The 19071-nt window shown below is 40.1% G+C and overlaps 1 protein-coding gene across 3 annotated transcripts in view; it reads right to left on the bottom strand.

Annotated features, from left to right (window-relative positions):
- LOC143372208 (VPS35 endosomal protein-sorting factor-like) overlaps positions 1-19071 on the bottom strand; it is a 70726-nt gene that overhangs the window by 47540 nt on the left and 4115 nt on the right. For 2 of the 3 annotated variants that reach the window (XM_076818220.1, XM_076818219.1), the window contains exon 7: positions 13529-13705. The exons of the other annotated variant lie outside the window; for it this stretch is intronic. In XM_076818220.1, the coding sequence (XP_076674335.1) occupies positions 13529-13705 (177 nt within the window). The remainder of the gene's footprint in view (positions 1-13528; positions 13706-19071) is intronic. 3 annotated transcript variants of the gene reach the window in all.

Consider the following 19071-nt stretch of genomic DNA (forward strand, 5'->3'; position numbering starts at 1 on the left):
AACCCAGAGGATCTACATCTGTTACCCGAAGCAATCCAAATACAGTACGAGGACACCAAATACTGGATATATCTGTCTACGGACTCAATTATGTGCTTTGTATGTAATAAGGCAGGCCATACTGCAAACCACTGCCCAAATAACAATACGTCTGTAGACAATGAAGATATGGAACCTGTAACGCAATGCCCATCCAGAGAAAATGAAAACACCCTCGCTACGCTAACTCAACATACCATCATTGACAACTCTCCAAATAGTTTAATGGATATCGACTTAACACCAGTGTCAAAAAAGAGACCCCTGTCATCTGTAACTAACTCAAACCCCATGGAGTTTTCAACACCAAATACATCATGCTTGGATACTGATGAAAGCGATGACGACAAGATCAAAACACAACAATACATAGACAGTAATGGAAATAAAAATCAACTTAAAATCAAAAAGAAAGTTAAACGCAGTAAGGCAAGCGACAAATTAGCAAAAACAATAGACGAACTACTGGCTCCAGCTAAACAGGAAATTGAAAATAATCCCAACAATTATTTAATCAACTATATACAGTTCAAATCGTTTTTGGAAAACGCCTTTGGTTCAGTCAACCCAGGTGAAATAGCTAATGAATACACTGATGACACCAACGAGCTTGTCACTATGATGAGAAACATTTATCTCCTCTTACTGGAAAGAAGCATTAAAAACAGGTTTAGCAGAATAATTAATAAACTCGAAACAAAAATTCCTGAAAAGGATGACAATAGTAATTCTCCAATCTCGACGCCCCATGACAAAACGTTGAATAAACCTATACTCCAAGTCATTTTAGAAGGAACCTGCCGACCGACGAGTTTAGACCGGTTCTGCGCATGTTGGCGCCCATTGGTTATGCCACCACCAATGGTCTTTCGGCTGCGCGTCCGTTCTGCGCCGAAAGCATTGGCGTGGCGCCACTTTCGTATATACCGCGTGTTTCGACTTTTTGTCGGATTTGATTCTCTTTTTTATTGCAAATGTCGGTTCAAGAATATGTGACAAAAAATGTGCCACAGATATAATATTACGCAAAATGCAATCAACTTCGCGGTTCCCCATCCAGAAAAATAAAAAAGGAAAGGTAAGCAACTGAAATATTATAAGTAACTGAAATATTATATGTAACTGAAGTATTATATGTAACTGAAGTATTATAAGCAACTGAAGTATTATAAGCAACTGAAATATTATAAGGATAAATATTAACCTGAAAGGCCTGAAAAATGTATACTTTAATTTAATGGGAAACCTTTACTACGTGGCCTTTTAATACCACCCACGCGAGCTCAATTGGATTCAAGTCGCAATGGTAAGGCGGTAGTCGGAGAATAGTTCTCCCCGTTGTCTTTGCGAATTCATCGATCACATATTTATCGTAATTGGGCTTAATTCTGCGAACCTCGTCCAATAACTGCCACTTCAGTGCGTTATCTGGCATTCGTATTCCCTTGCTGGTAAGCCACTCTTTTATCTGCGTTTTTTTTTCCAGCTCGTCACGGGACAGCGCTCCTGTTTCGCAGAGTGGTACGGCGCGTTATCCATCACAATAACGGCGTTTGGTTTTAAATATGGTACAATGCGCTTAAACCACTCGAAAAAGTGTGCCGCATTCATCTCGTCGTGGTAATCAGCGCTCTTGGTCTTCGATTCAAAACACAGCAAGCCATTTTCGATAAAACCATCCTCCGATCCAATATGGAGTACGATGAGGCGTTTTCCCTTCGCAGTTGGAGTAGATGGGCCAATCGTCAGGCCCCTTTCTCTGGCGTTCGATGCCGAAGCTATGGTGTTGTCCACCCACACTCGCTGCTGTGTGTCGCCTGCATTTACCCATGTCTCGTCCAAATAATAAATGGGCCTTCCCGTTGCTCTGAATTCTCGAGTTTTGGTAATGAACGTTCGGCGCCAACGAATTATATCTTCCCGCTCGATAAGGGCACTATTGCGTTGTCTTTGTACGTACTTGAAGTTCATTTTCTTCAAGAGGCGTTGTAACGTACTCTGCGATAAAATTGGTAAATTTTCGTCTCTTTGGTTCGCCGCCAAAACTCTCGGAACTGTCGGTAGTTCTCTTCGTTCCCAAAAGGCGTGCACATGCTTCCTTATTGCTCCAATTTCGTCTTCCGACATCTTCTGCATTATATCGGGCCTTACCCGTTTCTTCGAAGGTGAAGTCACGGTCCCCGTCGTTTTAAATTCTTTTAAAGTGTCGACGACGTTACGATATCCCACACCGCAAGTATTTCCCACTAATTTTATCATTTCTTTGTACTTCATCCCCGGAAATTGAGCTTTTTTGTCATTGTAAGGATTTATGATAATCTTCCTTTGTCCAGAGTTTTATAAAAAATATACAAATGTTTTATAAATGTATATATGTTTTATAAATTGTTTTATAAATATTTTATAAATTGTGTAAAATAAAATTTATTTTTATATGTCATACTTTGTTGTTATATTTCATAATATTAATACTGTAAACATTTCAGTATAATACGCCTAATAAATAAATTCGTAATATTGCACGAATTTAGTAGAATTCACGTTTTATTTGGTTACCCGGTATATGAAAGAGAATCGGAACGGTGCAAGGAGAGAGGGAAGCCTGGGTGGTAAAGTGGGAGAACAGAGACCTCGCGACAGTCGAAGAGCTCATTCTACATGCGCGAAATGGGTTCCTTCTAAAATGACTTGGAGTATAGTCTAACCTCACAATTAGCATAAATCAAGAAACCAACCAAATAAACCATCCATTATTCCAAGCTTAAACTAACCACAATAATGACACTCCAAATAATTCAGTGGAACCTAAATGGCTTCTACAATCGACTAGAACACCTACAACTCCTCACCGACAAACTACAACCAGAAATAATCTGTCTACAAGAAACTAATTTCAAAAACCTCAACTGCGGCAAGATCAAAAACGATAACACTTTCTTCAAAAACCGTATCACCAACCATGCAAGCGAAGGGGTAGCCACATACATAAAAAATACCATCCACAGCCAAGAAGTTAAGGTCTCATCAAACCTAGAAGCCATAGTGACTAAACTAGCAGGTCCTATAAACTTGCACATATGCAATATCTACATACCAAACAGTCAACAACTAGACGAAACCGAAATTACCCATCTAATAAATCAATTACCAAAACCATATATCATCCTTGGTGACTTCAACAGCCACAACCTTCCGTGGGGATCATACAAAACCGATACGCGAGGAGCTACCATGCAGAAAGTGATAAATTCTATTAACCTAAATTTATTAAACACTAACGACCCTACCCACTTCAGCACAGCATCTGGTCGCTTTAGTGCAATAGATCTATCGCTTTGTAGCCCTTCCATTGCTTAAAATATCACGTGGAATGTAGAAGATGACTTATACGACAGCGACCACTTCCCATTCAAAATAACATACCATCTGAGTCCCAACACCCAAACCCACAAACCTCCAAGATGGAAATTTCAAGAAGCTAACTGGGAGACGTTCCGCGAATCAATATCAAAAGCACTTCCCCAACTCACAGATTCAAAGCCGATTAAACCCGACCAAATCAACTCAACAATGCAAAACTATAGGAATTATTATAAAAGCTGCTGACGCAGCTATTCCAAAAACAAAAAATCCTACTAATCCTCAGCACATCCATGCTGGAATGACCAATGCCAAGAAGCCAACAATAACTCCAAGCATGCCTTTAACAGATACAAAAAACACAACACCCACGAAAATCTCATCAATTTCAAAAAGTATAGGGCTATAACCCGAAGAACCGTAAAATATAGCAAAAGACAATCATGGATAGAATACCTCTCATCCTTAAGGGGGCCGTCTCCGCGGGCCTTTGAATGTGTGAGTACGCTCACACAAGCTAGGAAAAGCGTGCACGTATACGCGTGTAGTAAGCAAATCGTAAATTACAACTTTCGTCCTGGAATCGGCCCGAAGGAAGTTTTTGCGGGTACAGTTGCCTTCAGTAGACATCTGTGCAGGGTGGTCTGGTGCGTTTGAACGCTAATAAGCACCCCACTTTGAAATAATAATGAATTTATGACTCGAAAACTGTCCGAATGAAGCTTCAAGGCTTCTCCGTTGGTGGCGCTAATGGTGCACTGCAGCCATGTAGCACCAGCGTGACGTGTAGGCAGGGCCGACGCGAGGTTAGCTGGCGCCCTTGTGCAAAAAAAATTTTGTTGTCCCCAATTTTTTGCACTTGTTTTCTATTTAATATATTTAAAAGAATTACATTTATATTTAGTTTATGTGAGGTGTTAGATTCCTTTATTATTAAGCGTACGATCTAGTTTTTTTAGCGTCCCATTCGGCTGGCGCCCTTGTGCGGCGCATGGTTCCGCCGGGCCTGCGTATACGCGATGTAGTAAGCAAACCGTAAATTACAACTTTCGTCCTGGAATCGGCACGGTGGACGTTTTTGCGGGTTTAGTTGCCTTCAGTAGACTTTCGTGCAGGGTGGTCTGGTCCGTTTGAACGCTAATAAGCACCGTACGTTGAAATAATAATGAATTTATGAATCGTGTACTCAGGACAGCCCGAAAAATGACAGAATGAAGCTTCAAGGTTTCTCCGTCACCGGCGTTGATGGTATATTCGTGCCTTGTACCATCAAAACCGGTGGAAGTCCAATCTAGCCGATAAATGTAGGAAAGACATAGTTGCCGAGACGTATCGAGAGTCGAATCGCGCTGTTGCCGCATTTCCCCTATCAATAGTTTTCCATCAAGGAGGCTTGAATGAATCACGGCGAAGCAGTTGGAGAATAGAGATGGGCAAAGATAATATCTGGATAAAGTCAAATAAAAGATACTACAGTATTGTCTCATGGAACGAGAGCGAGCAAGAGGCACTGAAAGCGAGCGAGGGTGGTGCGAGATAGACGACGTGATGTTGTTTGTCTCGCTCCGTCTTTCGGACGCCTGACACTCGTTCCATCTCGCTCCCCCTATCAGCTAAAAAGAAGCGAGAAACGAACACTGAGAATTAGGGCTCTGCTCGCGATACGAGCTCAACGCCGCGCCGGTCCCGACCAGCGAGGATTTGGGCTGTTCGGCGGCGCACAGTGGGGCATTTGGGGTCGAAACACGGCACTAAGTCCTTTTACAAAAATATCGCTAAACTGCAAATTTTCTTTTACAGGTAGTTGATTGCAGGTATTGGATTGATTTATTGTAATGACTATAACTTGAGTAGAAACAAAAAATATATAAGAAAATGTTCTGTTAAACGATTTCGTCAAAAAGGCACTAACAACTAAAAAATACTTCTAGTGTTGTGCTACAATTTCGATGGTGTTTTTCAACTTTAAATAAAAACGTGGTTCAGGATATTTCATAACAGAATATGAATCAATTTAGTATAGCCTCAAGTGTCGAAATGAATTTGTTGCGAGATATCCTGCTCCACGATTTTATGTGAAAATACACCATCGAAATTGTAGTATAAGAAAATAATTATTTTTTAGTTTTTAAAGCAGTTTTCATAAAATCGTTTATTATAAATTTTTTAATATACTTTTTCTAGTTTTTAGTGTTTGTGGATTTACATTACTCTTATTGCTGTATGCAGTTTAACAGTTTGCTTGAAGAATGGTTGATTTATTGTTATGGGTTATTATTTCTTGGTGACTAGGTAATTTTTTCATCCACTCGGAGTTTTTTCATAATTTTGTATTGTCAACCAAACTATGCACCTCTGCAAAGTTTCGAGGGAATTGGATGGTTGGAAGTGGTTTAAAATTGAGTTTCCAGATTTGAATCAAACACAACAAACAAACAGAGGATCGTAGCTAAATAAAATCGTTTAATGGGACATTCCCAAATATCAGTATTGTTAGTACTGAACTCTGGTTTATATTGATAAATTTTTACAACCGTGGAATAACAATTCCGAAGAAAACCATGTACAAAACTATTATTGAAACAGACAATTCTTGTTGATATAAAAGATAATTTGATGTATAGTTAGATGAAAAAAAGCGGCATATGTTTTTAGAAGAATTACAGCATTCATAAATTTCATTACGATCGGCATGTTACACTTCGGTGATGTACCTTATTCAAATTGTATGCTTTGAATTTGCACATTGATTATACAAAGTATTGCATCGTTCTATGTATAAATAAATACTAAATTAGTATTGTTTCATTGACATGTTTCCTAACTTCACTACTCAACCTCTCTATCTTTCAATAGTGCTATCCTCCTTTACGTTCAGCAAGGCTCTGATGCTAGACGCAGGAATTGGCGGGCTCCAGCTACAGCTGATGCATGAGGAAACACCTACAGCGGTGGTTATGTGTGCGTGACTGACGCACCGCAGTTCCTCACACATAACCACCGCTCCTGTCGATGTTCCCCCCTCCATCAGCGGTACATGGAGCCCGGTGATCGCTGCCTAGACGCAGCTCTCGTGCCGTATTCCTCCAAGCTTCTCAATAGAAGGAGCTGTGGAAACAGCGCGGCAGAGACGGAGACAACAGAACATGCGGCAACTATGCTGTCAAAATTTCGTCTACGTAGAGTACCGGTAGATGTCACCATTGTACAACTTCTTTTTACCGACCGCAGTAGTTTCATTAGGGTCCGTCTGTTTACAGGGGCGCTTCGATCGATTCGGACCATAACAAAAAGGAGACGGCCCCCTTAAACTCCAACGCTCCAATCACAACAGTTTGGAAAAAATAAGGGCAATCAAAAGCTGAAATTCTCAATACGCTATACCCGCATTAACGAAAGAGGACAACTCGCTTACCACAGATCCATATGAAATATCGGAAATGCTAGGAAGAACCTTTCAAAACAACTCTAGCAACAATAACTACACAAAGAAGTTCCAGGATCTCAAAAAGAAGACAGAATCTGAACCACCCAATCCTCCAGATACAAATCAGACAACACCCGATATATCTGCTCTAAATGTGCCTCTTCAAGCCGATGAATTAAAATACTTCCTTACTAAATGCACGAACACCACCCCTGGACATGACGGAATCCCAAACATCTTCCTATCTAACCTACCACCAGAGGGCCTTGACTTTACACTCCCACTATTCAACTGCATCTGGATGCACAATGTATTCCCTGATTTATGGAAGGAGGCTACAGTTATTCCCATCTTAAAACCAGGCAAAACTTCAACTGACCCAAACAGCTATCGCCCGATTGCTCTAACCAATACAATGTGCAAATTAATGGAGAAAATAATTAACTATAAACTTCGATGGTATTTAGAAAAACACCAAATAATCTCTGTTGGGTACAGCACGTTTCCCCACAGAGAGCGCGCTGCGGGCCACGCAGCGCGCGGGCAGTAGCGTCTCGCATGGCAGCAGAGAAGCGAGATACGCACGTGGCGGCTATGTGTTTTACGGTTCTTTTATGTCTTGTAGGAGTTACCTTAGATATTAAAGAGTTTATGTTGAACGCCGTGTGGTTTCCTTACACGAACTCAACAATCTTCAAATTTCAAAGTGGCTTTCGACAGTTCCACTCTACTCACTTTAATAAACCTGGAGATCAATATATGCGAAGCATTTATCAATCAACAACACTTGACGGCCGTGTGCCTTGACATAGAAAAAACCTATGATATGGTTTCGAGAAATCGAATACTAACAGTTCTAACGAACCACGGACTCAAAAGGAGTATTCATAAGTTCATCAGCAACTTCTTACAATCAAGAGTTATTAAAGTCAGAGCCAACAATACTCTCTCCTCCACAAAAGTCATCGAAAACGGTGTACCACAAGGCTCCGTTCTAAGCGTACCCTTATTTCTCGTTGCCATAAATGATGTACTGAGTAATGTGACCAACCCAGCGAAAGGACTACTGTTTGCCGATGACCTAACTATAATATGCAAAGGGAAAAACCCCGGCACAACGCAACAACACTTGCAAGAAACACTAAATAAACTACAAAAAATGGTCACAGAGCAGCGGCTTTAAATTCTCGAGCCTCAAATCAGAAATAATTACCTTTAGCAGGAGCCAAAAACCTATAAGCCTAAAACTAAGCCTTAACAATCAAGAATTGAAGGAATCTACTACAATCAAACTACTAGGACTAACCTTCGACACACGATTATCGTGGAAGCCTCACATAGACCAACTTAGAATCCACGGTAATCAACGCCTCAACATACTAAGAACAATAGCAGCAAACAACTGGGGCTCAGATCTAAACACCCTACTACTAACCTATAGGACAATAATTAGATAAAAAATAGACTACGGATCAATAGTTTACAACTCTGCCAGCTCCAGCGTATTAAAGAAACTAGACACCCTACAAAATAACGCCCTTCGGATAACAGTAGGTGCGTTCCGATCAAGCCCAATCAATGGCATCATCAGCGAGGTAGCTGAACCGCTCCTAAGAGTACGAAGGAAATACCTGAGCATAAAATTCGCAAACAAATCATCTGCCCTTCCTCAGAACCCAGTATTTCAGAGCGTCTTCAAGAAGAATAACACCAACCAACCACAGACAAGAAAAAGAATCCCGCTCCCGTTTTACTGCAGGATACACACCTATGAAAGAGAACTTGAAATGGAAATCCAACCTACAACAAGGAAATCGATCCATAGCATTCCTCCTTGGACCATTCCAAAAATAGAAGCCAATACCACACTACTAAAGCACAACAAAAAGGACACCAATCCTAGCCTGTTTAAAACCCTATTCCGAGAACTAGAAGAGACATACACAAATCACTCACATATATACACAGATGGATCTAAAACACAAAATGGCACTGGTTATGCTTTCACATCTGGACAATCGACCACAAAAGTGAAACTCCATCAAGAAGCTTCTGCCCTCTTCTGCGAACTAAGCGCGATAACACATGCTATTCAAACTATAGCCGGCGAACGAAATAAATCCTTTGCTATATTCTGCGACTCTGCTAATGCCATTCAAGCAATTCAAAACCAATGGACAAACGATTCCACCATCCAGGAATGCCAAAAATCCTATGTCGAGGCAACCCATAGGAACAACTCGATCACAGTAATCTGGGTCCCTGCACACACAGGGATCGAGGGGAACGAAAGAGCAGATACAGCGGCTAGAGAAGTAGCCGGCTCACCAATCTTCGACCGTAGCTCCACCGTCCCACCGGAAAATATACTCTCATGTCTGAAGAAAAAAATAAAAGATAAATGGAATGAAGAATGGAAATCCATAACTAAGCCACGACTGACAGCAATTAAAGACGACTTTTTTGAGAAAAACATATCACGTTCGCTACCAAGACACGATCAGGTCGTAACATTAAGAATCACGATTGGACACACAAAACTCACACACCGATACCTTCTTGACAGAGAAGAGCCCCCATCCTGCGATCTATGCAAGGTGGAACTGTCAATGGAACACATCATCCTACACTGCAGGAAATACGACATCTACAGACAAAAATCTACAGACTTGAGGCCCACCCTAAAGGACAACTTAAACGACGAAGGAGCAATGCAAAGACTATTAGATTATCCGAAACATACCAAATTGTACAACCAACTGCAGCCCAGACCCTAGGTCGCTAATAACCCATTCTAGTGGTTGATGCGACGGTAAATAACGGAGGAAAAAAAAAGATAGTAGAGATATTGAGGGACAATGCAGCCAAAGTATTTGGTTATATTAACCCTTCCTCTCAAAGCTAACGAGAAGACCATCTCTCGCTGCAGAAAGGAGAGATGGTCGAGTTATGAATTTTTTTATTTTTTATTATTATTTTTGTTCATTTAGTTTATTTATTCACTTTTTTGCATTCATTTGCCTTGCTAATCGCCAATAAGTAGTTCACTTTTTCTTTGATGTGTTCTTTACTTGTTTTGCGTAAACAAATTAAATATCAATGAATTTGTAGTTGTATCCACTCATAAATATTTTTGCTTTATGCTATGTTAATTTTCCACGAATAATTATATGAGTGGTTTCTGCTAACGACGAAAACCATTTCTCCCGGCACCTCGGGAGAGGTGGTTAGATGTCATTGACTTCAGTTTTCAACCCGATTTACAGTAAATAGTGTCTTAAAGCAAATATCGACCAGTTTTTCTGAATCAGCATAAAATTTTGAACATATAGGTTCGTTCTGATAAAATAAGCAATGTCTACATTAGTTTTAATAGTCATTTTATATTCGGCCGACCGCGTCTCCCCGATTCACCCTATCAGTGGAACTCAAATTTGTCCGAATTGCGTCGCGTTTGGTTTAATTTTTATTAGAAATATCTCATCCATACGTTGGAAATATTTTCATTTTGTTAAAACGAAAAATATAAAAATTTTATTCGTGCTTGTCGCGCATACTATTTCTGTGGAGTACCTGTGGGTGGATGGTCGTAGAGGGTCGCCTGTTTACGAGCAGTCCCGCAATGGAAAGGGATAGCAAGGCCCAAGTTTCATGTGTGTGAAAAGGGACAAGAACGAGAAAACAGCCGATGTTCGTCACAAATGTTCGAGCCTGGTGGATCACCGGATTTTGTTCGTGAACACCCTCTCTCCACGTCTACCGTGACCATCCGGAAGATTTATCGCCTATTAGTAGGGTCATTTGTTAGCGAACACTGTTATTTGGCGTTCACACCGAGGCGAACAGCGTGTTAGCTAACATGTTCGCGAGAAAATGTTTTTGTTAGTGTTCGCCTTGGTGGAGACCCGGGGTAACTAACAAACTTATAAACCCTATTCCTTGGGAAATACCCCTCCCGCCGACTTCTCGTGTCGCCGCAACCCCCGCTCGTAACAGACAGTTCCGTGCCGTCCGTGGCAGTGGTAAAAAATCTCGTTTCCTTGCTTTAGAATGGAACAGTTCATACTTGTCTGTGGCAGTGACGTCTGTTTCCCGCACTGTCAAATCCGTATCGATACACTGAAGTTAGAATTCGTTAGCCACAAAATTTTGGCTTTTTCACTGACACTGTCACGAAATTGCTTGAATGGGACCTTGTTTGTGATTATGAAGGGTTCTCGGGTCAGACCGGAGCTGAGCGCGGAGCAGTGATAGTTCGCACGCAACGCAGGAAGCATGTGTAGGTACAGACCCACATACACAGTAGAGCCGACTGCGCAGGTCAAACCGTGAAACCAGCACACAGTGGTCGAAAATCGAGAAAACCTGGCCAAAACCCTAATTTCTAAATTCACCAGTTATGGTTTCAAACTCCACCACCCTTTTCATCTCCTATCTGGATACTACTTACCAGCAGTTAGAGGGAAGTAAGTTTGTCATCATTCGCTACAGCTCATTCCAAAGTTGAGTATTGTCGGAGTGTTACTCTCTCAGTGAAGTTGCTGGTACTCTTTGTGACTCTTAAAAGTGCACTTGAAACTGGTAGAATAATTATGGCAGGGTCCTACAGCGTAGGGGCCCCTCACGCGCCTGCTTCCCCTGCCAATCTTCCTCTGGCGTAGCATGCCTTCTGTTGTCAAGGAGACCGCGCGACGCTATGAAGGCTGCCATGACGGGCTAGCCGGGCTAGCGTCTTCGCGGTTAGCGTCGCGCAGTATCCCTGACAACACGGACGAGACTGGGAGAACCCCAAGCTCCCACGGGAACGACCTTGGAGAGCCCTGAATTATGGATTCAGTAGGTAGTGATAAGTACAGTCCAATACTATATTTTGGTACAGATTTGAGGCATGTACCAATGAAGGCATGAAATTTCAATTACAAAATTACTGCTCCTGTCACGACCACGGGTGAAATTATATTTAGCTAGAGATAAAGTTTACTTCCGGGTTCTTCCGAGGAAGATTTCTTCTTCTGTCATTAAGAACAATGCTTCAGCTGTTATGGCGCACAAAAAACGATTGCCCATATTTGCCCCTTTTTAAGGAAATCCATTTTATGTTGTACGGTGCAGTGGCCCCAAATCCTCAAAACGTGACCAAAAAATACAAATGACCTTTGATTTGTACAAAATTGAGTATACTGAGGTTTTCGAGGTCGCTGATTACGAATATGAGGCCAAAATAATTGAAAAAAAAAAATGGCGGACTCAATATGGCAGACGCGTATATCAGAAACATCAAATTTGGTCTAAACTTGATATGCCGGAGTTTTCGAGGTTGCTGATTACGAATCTAAGTTCAAAATTGAAAAAAAAAAACAAAATGACGGACCCAATATGGCGGACGCGCATATTAGAAAAACATCGGATTTGGTCTCAACTTGGTATCCAACCATTTTTTGTTTTGTGTTAAAAGTCTGAAACCATTGCTGTTAATGACAGAAGAAGAAATTTTGCCTGGAAGAGCCGAGAAGTAAACATTATCTGTAGCTAAATATAATTTCACCAGTGTTCTTGACAGGTACTTTTGCGAGCACAAAGAAGAGCACCAGCAATTTCGCACGAACAACACACAACTTTGGAATGAACTATGAGCGAGTGATGACATACTTACTGACTTGAAAAAACATTAAATGTTGAAATAAAAATATTTTAACATTCATAATAGTTTAATATTTAATATTAACAATAATAATATTTTTTCATGCAAGATTACAAATATTTTTTTCAATTTTGACTTAACATTCGTAATCAGCGATTTCGAAAATTCGAGGATTTCGAGTTTAAACCAAATCAGATATTTTTCTGATATGCGCGTCCGTCATATTGGATCCACCATTTTGGTTTTTGTCATTTTGACCTCAGATTCGTAATCAGCGACCTCTCATTTTTCTACAAAACAAAGGTCAGCTTCATGTTTTGACCAGGTTTTTTCGATTTTCGACCACTGTGCAGCGCGGTTGGCTGTACTGTGTGTGTGAACCTGTCTCTACACGCGCCTCCTGCGTGTTTACCCGTACGCAACCGGGCGCTCAATTGACCGGGCTTTAAACAGCGCGCCCCGGAACTAGGATCCCAAAACGGTGAAGGACTTTCCGGTGTCTTTTTGCATCCGGATATTGCATGTTCCAGGAAGTCCCGCAATTTTAGGACACCCTATATAGCACTACTTCGTAATATTCAAAACAAAATAAAAAAGTAAAGTTGCCCTTTAGCAAAAAAAACTATTGACATCAAATTATGCTCCCCTCGAGGCCATTTTTATTTGAAACATTTTCCAGTACCGTCAATTTGGAAGATATTCGCGGGCAGGCCCACTATGAACATGTGCGAGGCCGGGTTTCAAAATTGTGAGGGACGAAAACAAGAATTTGCTTCTAAATTTTATAATAATGAATATTTATGCACACGGCCCTGAAAAATTTGCAATTCGTGAACCGCGGGACCGAGTTCCGGCGAACGCGCTGAACCCACCTTGCGCCGGCTCTGTTCGCGGGAATCGATTTGAATGGGACACCCTATGTACATCAACATCCGTTGAATCCAGTGTTAGTGTATCTGGCAAACCTCTGAAGTAAATTTCTCAAGAATAAACGCTTATTGCGAAGTGATAGACTACGAATTAATTGATGAATCAATAATTATATTATTCATAAGTTTTACCTTGTTGTTAAAAAGCTGTAAGATTTTATTATCGCCATCTCCACATAAAGCCGTGGAACTAGTTCTCTTATTGAGGCGATTTTATAAAACCAGTTTCTACAAGTTTCTTTTGCATTCTCAGGTACCATGTTTGGTGTAAAGTTATCAGGTAAACTTGTTGGCATTTTACCCCCTGGTCTAACAAGTGGAGAGAAATAATATATATGCGGGGAGTTTTCGAACGTTGGTATAAAAATTGACTAGCTGCTTCTATAGATGATTCTGGATCAGAAATGTCACGACTACAAAATCACAACTCATTAGTTGAGGAGATATTATTAAGTAGAGTTTCTAATTTTGTATGATCTTGACGTGCATATCTTGGCTCAATACATGAATCTTTACTTCCGAAACTATTAATCGTATCGATATACTTTTCCTGTAACGTTTACTCAGAAATTTTCGAACTGTCTAAAAGATTTCTTTTTTAAGCGTTTCGTCATTTTTTACAATGCAAAACATTATACATAACAATTTATTTCAGTTTTCAATACGAAATCCTGTTTCTAAAAATTTGAAAAACATATCAAACCTCTGAAGTTTCCTTTCTGATATATAATATTTTTTTTTGCATAAGAGTACATTTTAAATTTACAATCGCAGCGTATCCCGTAACATTGCGATATGTACTGACTCAGGTATAGACCGGGCGCCTGTGTTTAACGGCTAATTGTCCGCGTCCGTCGTAAGCAGGATTAATCGAATAAAACCTACAAACGATTCAATAGACTTAAAAAAAAGATCGATTATATTGTTTGTTATACTTGTAATACCTAACCAGAGATGGGCAAAAATTTTATTTAAATAAAATCTCGAATAACGAATAACACTTAAGAAATTATTCGACGAACAAAGTTAAGTTTTTTATTCGACGAATAAAGTTAATTTTTTTATTCGTCGAGAGTTTCAACTTCAGCGTCGAATAAATTTTTTAACTTTAACTTTATTCGATGGTGTATTCAGCGTCGAATACTTTTCTGGCGTGCATTCGAACCGCCGTGGACTGGGGTATTGAGGCGTTAAGGCCTGGCGCTCGCGTTACAATGTAGTATCGCCCTATGACGACAGTTTAAATCATAGCATGACCTATATAATTGAACTAGTTGTAACAATAATATGGGTAAATTTGTCGAAGGACTAGGACTTCGCCGATTTCGAAGAGCTTCAGATATGTGGTCAAGGTCATTATTCTGAACAACATTTCCCTTTAAACTTTTTGGCGGTCGCCCTTAGTTTCAGAGATATTGAGGAAAAACTTTTGCTACTACTACATTGAATTTTGCATATATATGTACGCCAGCGTGACAGCGTAAAGACTTCAACAATCCATTGGTATTATTTGCAGAAAGGTAGGATAAAAATGATGAAGATTTAACCCTTTGTTGACACACCTCCTTTTTAAATCAACTTTGACACACTGGGTGGCTTACACCCACAACAATTTTTGAACGACTGCCATTCTTATCTAAAGAATCCAAACGTTATGAAAAACATCATGGGTCAATTTCAAGGTCTCTAGAATGTATTTTAATAGTTGTTTGATTGAAATTTTATCGCAGTTTTTGTAAAAAAAATTCTAGATTACCATATGTCAAGATAAAACGAAGGAAATCTTCAAAAATTGTAACTGATACAAATTTCAATATTACAAACAACAAATCTACAGAGTTGTTGTTTAGATATAATATTTTGGGGGGAAAATAGTTTGTAAGTCGGCTTTGGAAAATACGTATTTATTTTGCATATAGAAAGCAGACTATTTCAGTAATTGAAAAAAAACAGAGATTTTCATATTAACGTTTTATTTTTGTTCAAGAAATGATAGAAAATTTTTATATATTGTATTTTTCTGAGAAATTATAATGAAATTTATAGATTTTCCTCTTCTTCATTGTTTTGCACTATAGCTTGTACGACTGATCGAGGGCGCAAATTATAAGCCATGGTTCTGTGTATTGTAATACATAATGCCCAATTAATGTAATACATAATTACTATCATTCTAAGGTATACTTACGATAAATACGAGTGAAAACAGCCCAGAGCACAATACTTTTGGATATACTTCCGAATAGCCCCAGTGGCCGATCGACACGAGGTTTGAGGGGAGGGGTGGGAAGAGGGTGCGTACCCTAATCTAAAATTGTAGCTTCGGGTATTTATTACTTTCCGAAATATTAATAAAATTATTGTTAATTTTTTTTTACAAATTATTTTTTTGAACTGCGTAAAGGTAGCCCTAACGGGGATCCATCCTGCCCCCCTACCCCAATTTGTCCTACGGACAGTTGGACGCGTACCCCTCAGGCGCCTAAAAGGCACTCGTATTTAACTGAAATTCAAAGCCAATTTTCTCGAAAACGAAGCGCAATATTAAAAATTGTATTCTATATTTTCGTCTTATTTTGGCCTGTAGAATCACCCCCCTAGAGTATTTACTATCAATATAGTAATAGGTGGATCCCCGGTATTATACCCTGTATAATAGGATGGATCTTATCCGCAAGTTTCTGGTTCAAATCTCCAAACTCACATCGGTTCGCTAGCATGTTTTACGCGCTCCCTGCACTGATCTAGCCCTAACCAATACTAATACCCGGGGACAAGTTGGAAAGTGGATGCGTTGCGTCGGAATAAGTCAAAAGAAATACAAAAAGTTTTTTACTAATATCTCGGAAAGTAATAAATTCCCGAAGCAACAATTTTAGATGTAGGGTCCACGCATCCTCCCCACCCTCCCCCTCAAACCTCGTGACGATTGGCCACTTGGGCCATTCGGAAAAACAGCCATACTTTTTTCTTCACTCGAAACTGACATCTTTAACACATATTGGGTGGTTCACACCCATAATCTGCTACCTACGACCCAGGACAACAATTGACGCTTGCTACGTTTGAGTAATAGCTCTAAAGTGTAGTAAACTTTCCAATCTAATACTACTTAGATGCTGCCACTAATGCGATATTCTACGTTTTGGAAAGGTACAGACCGTCAAAATCAGCTTATGAGTGGCTCACACCCAGTGTGTCAACGAAAGGTTAAACTTCCGTCATCGGACGATACTACATTGTAACGCGAGCGCCAGGCCTTAACGCCTCAATGCCCCGGTCCACGGCGGCTCCAACGTTCGCCAGAAAATTATTCGACGCTGAATACACTGTCGAAAAAAATTAAAATTACAGTTAAATGTTAAAAAAATTATTCGACGCTGAAGTTGAAACTCTCGACGAATAAAAAAATTAACTTTATTCGTCGAATAAAAAAATTAACTTTATTCGTCGAATAAAAAAATTAACTTTATTCGTCGAATAAAAAAATTAACTTTATTCGTCGAATAAAAAAATTATTTTTTTTCGTCGAATATATTCTAACCGAATAGAGAAATTAACTTTATTCGTCGAATAATCTAAAGCAGGGTTGACTAACTGGTGGTTAGCGAGCCACCCAGGGCTCCTCCGCCTTGCTGCTTAGAGCTGTTCAAGTACTTGAATATTCGGGTAGCTTGAAATCCGAACCAAGCTGAAACCCGGTTTCCGAGCCGAGCCGAGTACCCAAATGAACCGAGCGGCTTGGATAGAACCAAGCGGATTGAATTATTTCAAACGGGCCGAAAGAACCGAGGCGGCCCGAATGTATGTCTGTCCATTGTACGTCGAACAGATAGGTTAGGAAATAGGTTAGATATACCTAACCCAATTGTAATATAGATTGCGGAAGTTTATGTAAATGCATGCTTTTATTGGAATAACTTAAACAAGCGGTACTTTGACAAAACTATGTTTCATCATTAAAAGGATGTTAGAAATATATTTTTGATTTTACACATATTGCATATTCTGGATATACGTTGCACATTCTGCATATTTTTCATATTTTTTGCAGATACGGAATTTGTTTACAAATTAGCTTGGTGAACCTCGCTATTAAAATTTAATAGTTTCATATGTTAAAAAGTTTAATAGTGTAATAGTTACATACAAATTTAAAAGTTTAATAATTTAATAGTAGGTACAACGGCTTGATACGTATAATATATAATTATTACAGTATAATTATTAGTACACTACAGTTTTATAAAAGAGGTTAAATATACCCCCCCCCCCCCTTATCTTTTTCAGCATATTTGCATATTCGCGGCATATCAAACTTGCATGAACTTCCGTAGTCTAGATTATAATTGAGTTAAGTATATCTAACCTATTTCCTAATCTATCTGCTCGACGTACAATGTACAGACATACATTCGGGCCACCTCGGTTCTTTCGGCCCGCTTAAAATAATTCAATCCGCTTGGTTCTGTTCGAGCCGCCCGCTTCCTTCGGGCCGCTTGAAAAATTCAAGCTACTTGGTTCTATCCAAGCCGCTTGGTTCATTCGGGTGCTCGGCTCGACTCGGTCGTTCAAGCCGAGTTAGGCTCGGCTTGCTTTTTCCGGGTACTTGAACAGCTCTAGCTGCCACGCTGAACGGCCCCCCTCCATACCTATCAGACTCTGACGATCGCAGTGGATTCCTCCTTCTTCCCTTCTCTTTTCGACAGCGGTCGTCAGAGTCTGGTCGGTATGCAGGGCGCCTTTCAGCGTGGCAGCAAGGCGGGGGTGCCCGCGGTGGCTCGCGAGCCACCAGTTAGTCAACCGTGTCTTATACTATAAAGCAGAAAGTGTATCCTATGTTTGTGTTTGTCTGCCGCCTAAAAACTTTCGAACGGTAAACTCAGGGGTCACAAAATGTACTTCAGCTAATTATGCCTGGCTAATCCAGATAAATGTGACTATTTAAAAAAAAAAAGACTAAAATTTTTTTTTTCTCTTATAAAATCAAAATCTAAATTTCGGGCGAAGCCGAGTAATAAAGCTAGTAAAATAATAAAAGAAAACGATAGAAAAAACGGTTGACTAACTGGTGGCTCGCGAGCCACCGGGGGCACCCCCGCCTTACTGCCACGCTGAAAGGCGCCCTGCATACCTCCCAGACTCTGATGATCGCAGTCAAAAAGAGAAGGAAAGAAGGAGGAATCCACTGCGATCGTCAGTTTGGTCGGTATGGAGGAGGGCCGTTCAGCGTGGCAGCAAGGCGGACGTGCCCCCGGTGGCCCGCGAGCCACCAGTTAGTCAACCCTGATCGAAAGTTAAAGTAACTTTTATTTGATCCTTATTTGAATAATTTTCTTATTCAGTTAATGCCCAACTCTGTACCTAACCCATTCTTTGTCACAGACACTTTTACCATGACAGAGAATTTTTTAAATATCTTCCTATGTCTATTCACCGTGTACACTCTATATACATATAGATTATGCATTGTATAGTAATTACGGAGTGGTGAAGGTTTCCTTAATGGAAACATTCGAAATGTCCTTCCATTAGCTCCGATGCAACTATCGCAACGCCAAATGAACGATTTGTACACTCGCAAAGTGGATGACTAGAACCAGTATAAGTGTAATAGATACAGTTGTTCCACTTTTGAAGTTTAGCAATCACGTTTATAGGTTTTATTCAAATAA

The sequence above is a fragment of the Andrena cerasifolii genome, chromosome 8, assembly GCF_050908995.1.
Source record: "Andrena cerasifolii isolate SP2316 chromosome 8, iyAndCera1_principal, whole genome shotgun sequence".
Classification (NCBI taxonomy): Eukaryota; Metazoa; Arthropoda; class Insecta; order Hymenoptera; family Andrenidae; genus Andrena; species Andrena cerasifolii.